Source organism: Dipodomys merriami, unplaced genomic scaffold (assembly GCF_024711535.1).
Source record: "Dipodomys merriami isolate MVZ:Mamm:240054 unplaced genomic scaffold, mDipMer1.0.p SCAF_29, whole genome shotgun sequence".
NCBI lineage: Eukaryota > Metazoa > Chordata > Mammalia > Rodentia > Heteromyidae > Dipodomys > Dipodomys merriami.
Window position 1 is genome coordinate 9,144,713 of NW_027204381.1, and position 10,260 is coordinate 9,154,972.

The following is a 10,260-nucleotide window of genomic DNA, read 5'->3' on the forward strand; positions in this document are numbered from 1 at the left end:
GTATGATTCTCCTTTCTTAGCTTCCCTAGTGTTGGGATTGTAAGTGTGTGCGGCTATGTCCAGCTACCTTTTGTGTCTTACTTAGGATTTTACTGGTTGTAGCTTAATATCTGAACTATGACTATCACTGAGGCAGACATCTCTGGACCCCTCTTTTCCATCTCCATGCTGACCCCGCAAGTTTAAGGGAGCTCATTGTCACATCATCAATGACCAACCAATCAGGAGGGCACCTCCCTTGGATGACTTCCTGGTCCCGCAGAAGTTCTCAGGCAGTTTCAATGGAAGGAGGGAGTCAAGAGGGAGGCCTGGTATAAGTCCAAAGATGATCATTACAACATGGATTGTGTACATCCTCTCCCGGAAAGCTGTAGGATTCCCCTTCCCACCAAAGATGAGTTTGGTGAGTGTCACTATTGGCGACTGTGTCAAATGGTATCCCTTCCATTTGCTCTCTGTTTTGTGCTGTAGTAAGTACTTCAGAACCATCTCACCACATATTAATCTAGATAAGAGTGGGTGGGAGGGCTGTGTTCCTAGTTTTTGTTTTTTGAGATCATCAATTTACCCGTTTGTTCCAGGATGTTGATGTTGTAGAAAGTGAAGCTGTATCTGTTGTACAACATTGGTTGAAGAAAGTGAGTATGATGTAGTGCCCAAATTTCTAGAGAGCACAGTGGGGGCAGGGATCGAGACTCTCTTCTCCATACATCTGGGAAATTCAAAAGCACCCTGTGTAGAGTTGATTCTAACTCACCCACAAGTCCAAGAGGATGCTGGGATCTTATCCTATGAATCAGCCCTGCTGGTGAAGCCTCATGGTGGGGGTAGGAGGGAGGATTTCAGCTCCAGGGCAGCTCAGGAGTTCTTCGGAAAGGTTGCCATCCAGGAGCGGAGTGCAGGAAGAGTGAGATGAAGGGAGTGCTTGCGTACTCCCTACAAAGAGGGGAAGGGAAGAGGTGAAGACTTGAGGTCAGATGCTGAGCAACACTTTCAGAGGAAAATTACTCGTCTTGCAGACAGAAGAAGAGGCTTCCCAATCCATCAGGGAGAAGTTGTCCATCAGTTCCTATCCCTCTCGTGGCCAGGACGTACATGTGACCAGAGATGTGGTAACTGAGAGTTGGAGGCAGTTCCCTTAGGGACGGGGAGAGGGGGCCGCGTGTTGGTAAGGGGGAGCATACTGGGTAAAAGGAAGCATGTTGGGTAAGTTGAAGCATGCTATGTAAAGGTCGTGCCCACCTCAGCTACGGGGTCCATACTGGCCAGTAACCATTTGGCCCTTCTCCTAAATTCTTAGGTGAAGTACCCTCTCTCCAAGTGTGATTTGGAATCAAACTCAAACCAAGAGTTCCTGGAGGAGAGAACAAGAATCCAGTTCATAAGATGGAGGTATAGTGTCCTGTTGGCCCTGAGCATCATCTCAGGGCTAGGGTGAGGGTGTGTTTCTCCCTGCCTCCTAAGCCCGTTACTGTCGTCTCTTCTTTCACTGAGAAATCTCAGGTCTTAAGGGAACAGGTTTTTTTCCTTATTATATTTTTAATGACTTGTATGGGGGGGGGGAGTAGGGGTTGGGGAACTGGGTTTATTCTCCATTTCTTAAGTTTTTGAGTCCATGTCAGATTTCTATCATTGTTGCACTTGAATTGTTCAGAAACAGTTTGCACTTTGAAGAGCTAAAAGAAGCCCTTATAATGCGAAAGCTAAGTCCCTCTTCTGCAGTGGAGGTGTGTGGAAGTCTTCTAAAACCTGAGGCTACAATTCAGTGACGCCATGGGATGGTGGTGCTTATCTGCTTTGAACTCACCACAGTGCCGCTCTTCTCCAGCCTCTGGTGGTGGGGAGATGCTTTGGCTTCACAAGCCTGGCCTGCCCAGTCTTGGGGTTCCCCTTATGGTACCCAGGTCCATCCAGAGTTTTGGACTCTAACCACCACATCCCTTCCTAGGAAAGGGCTGTGGGCATAAACTGCCCCCTTCTTAGAAGCTAAAGGAAACACTATCTCTCAGATCTTCTGTTTCCTGTCATTTTGTCTTCTGTCTGTTTTATTCTCTTTGCTCAAGGAAGCTACATTTCTCAAAGGGTGTGTGTGTATATGTGTATTCACATCCACAGCCATGCTCACTGGTGCTGGGCCTCAAGTTCTTCCTTAGCTTTTTCACTCAAGGCTGGCTCTCTACTACATGAGCCATGCCTCCACTTAACTGGCTTTTTTGCTGGTTAATGGGAGATAAGAGTCTTATGGACTTTCCTGCCCTCACCAGCTTTGAACCATGATTCTCAGAACCCATTAACTCAGCTTGAATAGCTAGGATCATAGACTTGAAGCACCAGTACCTGGCACAATGTACCTTTTTGCCTTGGGACACTGGGTATTGATGGGTTTTCCAGTGGCGCCATAGAGGAAAGATCACTAATGGTGGAATTCTAGACCTCTCTGGAAAGGAGGCTTTTGGATGAGAAACTTTACATCCTTAGTGTTGATGGTTACCTGAAGGAGGTACATCATAGAACTATAAATAATGCATTGGCATCTTCCAATGTTATTTAAATTTTGTACACCTTAATGAGGTTTAAGGTTTTCAAATAGGCAGACAGGGGTTAGTCAATTTTCTACTGACTATATAGTATTTCTCTTCTGCGTTTTCTATGGAGATCTTAAACGAACAAGCTACCTGTTTTCCCCATGACCCGCTGATTTGAATGTCCTCTTAGTTTTAGCCAGTAAGCAGTCAGGTCATAGAGTCTCTATGTGTTACAGCTCTGGTCATTCATTCCTTCAGTGGACATAAAGAAATCTGGTATTTGCTAGTTCCCCAGAAGAAAGAAAAGGGCATAATATAACCCCCAGTTGCAAAAAGCTAAAGTTAGCCAGATGGGTAAGGTGTGTGAAAGTTTGCATTAGAGAAGCTCAGGGTGGAGACACAGGTCATACAAATCCTGGAAACTGCTGCCTGGTATCCCCAATTAAAGTTCCTAGAGATCCATGTGCCACGCCAGCTCCTACCTGACCACTACTGGAGATAGCAAGAAAGCCTGGGGAACCAGGCCATTCTCGGTGCCTCTGAGGCCCATGGTGGGGCTCCGTCTTCTTTGCGTTGCCTAGCCCTTCTGGTCTGGGGAATAATTCTTCCCTTCTGGCTTTATCTTCCTCTCTCTGGGCACTCACTCATATTCCCAATCCCACCTTCCCTGTCCTTGGGCATGTCCCCCAAGCCCCACTATGCTGGGCCCTGGTGGCTCATGCCTGCAATCCTAGAGACTGAGGAGGTTGAGATCTGAGGATCCTGGTTCAAAGCCAGCCCAAGACAGAAAGTCCGTGAGATTCTTATCTCCAATTAACCATCAGAAAACTGGACGTGACACTGTGGCTCAAAGTGGTAGAGTGCTAGTTTTGAGCACAAAAGCTCAGGGACAGTGCCTAGGCCCTGAATTCAAGCACCATGACTGACAAAGACTAAACAAAAACAACCCCACCCCCCTCAATACATGGAGAACAGGGTGTTGTCCAAGTAGGGCAATTTCCACAGATACAGAAGTAGACAGATCACAGGGCTCCTGGGAAGGGACAGGATGAGTAGGACATGAAATTGGAAAGGACACAGAGTGGCCCAGACATGGGACAATAAATAAATAAGACACAAATAACAGCCAGGCCCAGGAGATAACCTTGTGAAAGAATTTTCCAGAAGCTTCTTGAAACCATAGTGAGTATGGTATGGTATTGATTCTAAGAGCTGAGAGTGAAGCTAGAGTGGTATTTAGAAAGGAAGCAGTCTCCAAGAGACCCATTACCCATCTTCTTTGTCTCTTTGCTCACTTGGGTGTCTTGGGGGGGACACACTCTGTACAGGGAGAGTGGGAGACCAAGGTTTTTGTTCTGTGTGTGTGTCTTCTCTGACATGCCCAACAGTCTTGCCCTCTTGGCTTTATCTTCCTCTCTGGGCACTGACTTACATTCATGAGCACATCTTCCCTCCCCCCAAAAACTCAGAACCCTGTTCGTTTTTTTTTTAAACTTATTACCCTTCAACCAATCAGTGTATAAGTACAATGAATCAATATCACCCCTTTCATGTTCTCCTTTGTTTGAATGGCATTTTGCAGCCACACCCGCATCTTCCAAGTGCCAAGTGACATGATGGATGACGTCATGCAAGACCGACTAAACCAAGTGAGGCGAAGGTAAGCTGCTGGAGACAAGATGCTTTCTGTTCCTTGCCGGGGGCATGCGGGTGGAGGTGACCGCTGAAGTGCCTGTCCAAACTAGTCATGCTTTCCCCGCCTCCGGACAGGGCCCTGAAGGGCTGCAGGTGGTGAGCATCTTCCTAAGACCCTTCCTAGGCTGTCCTTGTGCTGTGGTCTGGGGCCTCGGGTCTGGGTGTGACATCTGGTTTGTGCTCTGCCCATCAGGCAGTTTCCCCTCCACCTCTTCTGTCCCCTGCAGCATATCCCATATCACGAACGACTCCCGTTCCAGCTGTAGAACTTCCTTCTCAGAGTGCTAAGACAGGTGAGAGAGCCAGCAGGTGAGTTACTGGGCAGGGAAGATGGCTGTCCTGAGCAAGGAGGAGAGGGAGGCTGGGATAGAGAGCGTGAAGCTGAACCGTGGTGCTTTCTGAGGGGTGCTTGCATTCAGAGCCACTGGGAGGGTAGAGGAGAAGGGGCTGCCTTGGGTTCCTGCAGTGCTTCTCTCCATGTTCTGGAAGGATCTGCAGCCAGGCACAGTTTGGAATCTCTGAGTAGCAATTCCCCATGATTGCCCTGGTGGCCCAGGACCGGGTGCCCTGCAGGCTGCGGTGGGCAGGCTGTGCGGGGCCTGCTTTGCTGCATAGGCCACAGTTGCTAGCAGAGTTGCTGCTGCACTCAATCCTACTGTGCCTCCCAAGGGCCCAGAGTCAGGAGTGAGGCTGGGTAGATTTTTAGATGTACCCCATATCAGGATGCACGTGACTGTGGGCCACATGATCTCTTTGCTTTTGCTCAGTCCAAGCCAGTGGCTGAAACGGGCTGTTTATGTGTCTGTAGGAGCAAGAAGGTCAATGGCAGGGGCTTAGAGTGGTGTGGCGTGGCCTCTCCATCCATGATAGCACCGGGCCTTTCTCTGGTTCTCAGGTTGAAGGCCTCCAGGGTGAAGGAGCAGCCTGTGTCAGAACAGCATCCACCTGCCGCTCCACCTGCAGGCTGACTGGACCTGGGCAGACACTTCAATGGTTCAGCCCTTCCTTGTGACAACACTGGATTCATTTTGCTGAACTGCTAATAAAGAGACACGCTATTTAACAACTCATACAGGTGGTGCAGGTGCTCTGTCCTTCATTCGCTCATTCAGTGCATCCCAGGCCTGGCTCTGGGCATCCACAGTTGTCAGCTTACAGGGGAGTAGACTGTTCTGGTCTTGGGTATTGAAAATGGGAGAGGTGATGCTGCTAGAACATTTAAAGGGGAAGGGGGGACTACTGTGGGCTGGAGCAGGGAGGACTCCTCAGAGGACAGCTGTGGTATTTCTTGTACTTGTTTTATCCCTGCTAGTTCTTCTCCAGCATCTTCCTTCATGTGAATTCGTGTTCTTGCTTACAATTTTCTCCCTGAAGAACTCCTCCAAGTAACTCCTCCAGGTCAGGTCTATCAGTGATGGTTTCCTTTAGTTTTTTTTTTTTTTTGTTGTTGTTGGTTGTAGGGCTGTGTACTATCTCTGAGCACTTTTGCTTAAGGCTAGAGCACTACTACTTTGAGCCATAGAACCACTTCTGATTTTCTGGTGGTGAATTGGAGTAAGAGTTTCATGGACTTTCCTGCCAGCACTGACTTTGAAGTGAGATTTTCAGATCTCAGCCTCCTGAGTAGCTAAGATTACAGTTGTGAGCCACTGGCACCTAGCCTCCTTTAGGTTTGGATTGCTTGAAGAAATCCTTGTTCTTAGTCACCTGTAGAGGGATACTTTTGCAGGACATGGGATTCTAAGTCAACAAGTTTCTTTTTCTTCAATAATATTTCACTCATGTTTTTGTGTTTGTGTGTATGCATTTGTGTGTGTGTGTGTGTGTGTGTGTGTGTATGTGTGTGTGTGTATATCTCCTGGGGCTTGAAATCCAGGCCTTTCACTCTTGCTTGGCTTTTTCCATTCACCAGGTGGTGTTCTACCACCTGAGTCATGCAAGCCTCCACTTTCAGCTTTTTGCTACTTAGTTGGATGTAAGAGCTGCTCAGATTTGTCTGCGCCAGCTGACTGTGAATAGCATTCTCAGATCTTAGCCTTCTGAGTAGCTAGGATTAGAGATGTGAGCCACAAGTGTCATGCTCTATGTTAATCTTGTTTGCAAGGTTTCTCAGAAGTTGGATGTAATAGATATTTGTGTGCCTTTATAGATACCCAGTGTTTTTTTTTTCCTCTAGGATTGTTTCTTTGTGTTTGATTTGCTGCTGCTTGAATAAGATATGACAGAATGGATTTCTTTTTGGTATTTATCCTGCTTGGTGTTTCGGAGTTGCCTTGGATCTGTTGTTTGGTGTTTGTCATAAGATTTTGGAAAATTCTCAGCTATTCAAACACTTCTGGTTTCTGCATTTTCCTTCTGGTATTCTCATTATGCATGTATTATAGCATTATACCTTTTGGAATTGGCACACAGTTCTGGGAAGTTCTATTTCTATTTTTTCCTCTTTGCTTTTTAGTTTGGATATTTTCTTTTTTAATGTGTTGCTTATTTTTTATTTAAAAATTAAATTGTTATTGTAAAGGTGATGTACAGAGGGGTCATGGTTATATAAGTCAGGTAATAAGTACATTTCTTTTTGGATAGTGCCACTGTTTCCTTTTCTCATGACTTGGGTATTTTCTGTGAGTGTTTCTTGTTTATTTAAGATGTTGAAGATTGAGCCCAGGGCTTCATGCGTGCTAAACACATGCTCTACTTCCCATGCAGTTGCAACCTCAACCCATCGGTGATTCCTGAAGCTCAAGGATCCTTTGTTCAGCCTTGTGCAGCTAACTGCTAAGACATTCTTTACATGTGCTTTATTTCCTTTAGAGTGTTTCTTCATGCTTCTCTCTCTCGGCTTGTATCATCTGCCTGTTGCCCGCTCTCCACGTTTCCCATGGGTGCGACTGGCATATTTATCACAGTTGTATTTACTGTTATTTTCTTGGCAGTGCTGGTGTTTGAATTCAGGGTCTTGCCCTTGCTAGGCTGGCATGAAACTGCTGAGCCATGCCTCCAGCTCTGTTTTCTGCTGGCTATTTTTAGGATAGCCTATGACCCATGATGAGCCCACAAAGATGGGGTCCCAGGCATGTGCCACCATATGCAGCTTCTCTTCTATGGAGGTGGAGTCTTGGAGACTTTTCTGGCCTGGCTGTCATCCTAACATCCGCCTTCCACATAGCTTGAGATGACAGCTGTAAAACACTTTGCATAGCTAAGGGTTCAGAAAGGGGTGGAAGGGACTCATGAACTTTTCTACCTGGACTGGCCTCAAACCATGATCCTTATTCTCAGCCTCCCAAGTAGCTAGAATCATGGGAAGGAGCCACTGGTGCCAGGCTATCATAAATTTCCAGTCTAATCATTTCAGCACAGCTTCGTGTTTAAGTCTGATTCTGATTCTTTGTTTCTCCAGGCTGCATTTTTCTTTTTTGCCTTTTGGTATGACTTGTAAAACTTCTGCTAAAGGCAGATCTGAGGTATCGGGTATAGGAACTCAGATAAACGTTAAGAACTTGGGCTGAACTTTAGAGCTTGCAGTGAAGTTATCAGTGCTTAGGATTCCCTCTGACACCTTGATTCTGAATCTCCTATTATATTTGGGTTTCCCTAGAGACTCCTTAAATAGGGATCTGAGACCCGCATTCTAATATGACTATGGGTATTAGACTACCCATAGGGGCTCCACAGCCCTTGGGACAAGGTCTCTGTATTCACTGAGCCAGCCCCAAGCCGTGACCTCCATAAGGGCTTTCCACCCTCTTACCAACCTTAGGAAAGAGACGGTCTAGAGGGATGGATAATTCCCTCCCAGTTTCTCTTAAGGGTGAAAGAACAGAAGGACGAAGAACAGAAGGCTCTGGACATAATTAAAAATGGCTGCTCTTCCCCCTTTCAGAAGTGTAAGGGGGAGTTTTCTTTGGTCTTCATGGTAAAGACCTGGTAAAGGTCCTAGTGGTAAAAAGATAGTGAGTGACCCCCACCCCCAGCCCCACACCCCATTACAGGGCTTTTGTGCTTTCAATAGCCCAGCATGTCCATGCTTAGCCATACAGCTCTGAGCCCAGGGCTGAGTGTTCCTGTCCCAGGCCTGATCTGTCTGTCTGTCTGTCCGTTTGCCAGGCCAGCAATTTGTCCTGTAAACTCAGTTCTCTGATGGATCTAGTGTTGGCTTTTAGAATGTTGTTTTTTTGTTTTCACACTGGAAAGTTAATGACTTCCAAGTTTCTTTACATGTCAGACTAGAAACTGGAAGCTCCACTTAACTACTGGTATCTTCTGTCACAGCTACTGTGTACACTACTATGTACTGAGCACTTACTATGTGTCCTTGGTTCTACCTAGCACTTTAAATCTACCCAAATGCTCAATCCAAGCATCCTTTAGACTCAGAAAGTCATACAAAACTGAGGAGGCCAAAGTCACTTTGATGGCTGCGGTCTCTAGCTTGGCCTTCTGGTCCTTTTTCAAGCATGTATACTATATGTGAGCCCTAGGTTAGACCTTGGGAAGGCCGCAGTTAGTAAGTCCTGCCCAGGCCCATCCCCAATGCTATGATAGAGCTTATCAATCCTAGGGTCTACCCTTAGCTTCTGTAACTCCATTTTCCTTTTATGACTTCCTTTTAGAAGTAAAAAGCACCTCCATCCATGAGACTAGTTCCTTATGGTTTGACATTTAAAAATATATATGTACCTCCTGTCCCGTTTATGTTCCTAAGTCACAGTCATGCTGCCCTTGCTCAGTGCTGTGTTTGGCTTCTGTAACTTCCTGCTTAGTTTGCACCTGCAGGAAAGAACTGTTAGAGGCCTGAGCACCACCACCCCGGAGCAAACAAGAATGTACATTTTCTGCTTAAAAGCAGCCCTCAGGGGCTGGGAAGGTGGCTCAGTGGTAGAGCGCTTGCCTCGCATGCATGAGGCCCTGGGTTCGATTCCTTAGCACTACATAAGCAAAAAGAAAAAAGCCGGAAGTGGCGCTGTGGCTCAAGTGGTAGAGCGCTAGCCTTGAGCTGAAGAGCTGAGGGACAGCACCCAGGCCCAGAGTTCAGGCCCCACGACTGGCCAAAAAAAAAAAAAAAAAAAAAAAAAAAAAAAAGCAGCCCTCAGAACAGGCTCAGTACTGTACTTGGGCAATCGTTGACCTACTGGACAGCTAATAAAGGCTTTCTATTGGCTGTACTCTGTGTGGTCTTCCTGGTGGCTTACCTCACAACAATGCAACTTTACTTTGACTGGGGAGCTGAATTTAATAAGACAACCCTATGAGTCAGAATTTTCATCATTCAAGAAGGACTACTGGATATTATGGAAACTTCATCAGAAAAGGAAACATTTATTTATTTATTTTTTGGTTGTGGGGCTTGAACTCAGGGCCTGGGAACTGTCCCTGAGCCTCTTGGTGCTCAAGGCTAATTCTCTACCACTTGTGCCACAGCACCATTTCCAACTTTTTTTAAAATTTGAATCAGTTGCTGTTAGAGCACAGCCCTTTTAATTGATTAACATGTTTTGTATGGACACTTTCTTACTATAATAGCAGCAGAGTTAACTAAACACAGGACCTACAAAGCATAAAGCAAATTTATGAAGTTGTAGCATTTCCTTATTGCATGTAAAGTGGAAAATAAAATAAAATAAATCAAAAGTCTAAAAGTGTGCTATTATCCCTAGAACAACAATAGTAAATATAAAATAGATAATATATGCATATCTATACTTACTTGTGACTTTTCAAATTATTAGACACTACTTTTACTCTTCACTGGAAGGATGTAATATATTCTAACATATAGAAAAATAAGACATGGATAGTAAATAGATGATAGATGATAGATAATAACCTTGACAAAATACTTGACCAATGGCATATAAAATAAGAGATACAACTTTAGATAGCAGCTATAATAGCAATTATGTTAGTAATTATATGTAAAGAATTCATAATGAATATTCTAAATATTCAAATTGAAATACAAAAACAATCAGATTGAATAATCAAATGGCTAACTTACATGCTTCTTACACGGGACAATTTTTTTTTTTTGGTTGGTCGT

The 10,260-nt window shown here is 45.3% G+C and overlaps 1 protein-coding gene across 2 annotated transcripts; it reads left to right on the plus strand.

The window, feature by feature from the left end:
- Nucleotides 1-242: 242 nt before the first annotated feature.
- Spata19 (spermatogenesis associated 19) lies at nt 243-5,290 on the plus strand. 2 transcript variants are annotated; one of them, XM_070038097.1, is made up of 7 exons: nt 243-403; nt 582-638; nt 1,020-1,112; nt 1,301-1,392; nt 4,108-4,185; nt 4,448-4,529; nt 5,116-5,290. In XM_070038097.1, the coding sequence occupies exons 1-6, from the start codon at nt 326-328 to the stop codon at nt 4,506-4,508; spliced, it is 459 nt and encodes a 152-aa protein (XP_069894198.1). In that variant the 5' UTR covers nt 243-325; the 3' UTR covers nt 4,509-4,529; nt 5,116-5,290. The 2 variants fall into 2 exon arrangements, with proteins under 2 accessions (XP_069894198.1, XP_069894197.1); XM_070038096.1 differs by having other exon boundaries at nt 245-403; nt 4,448-4,513.
- Nucleotides 5,291-10,260: the final 4,970 nt, after the last annotated feature.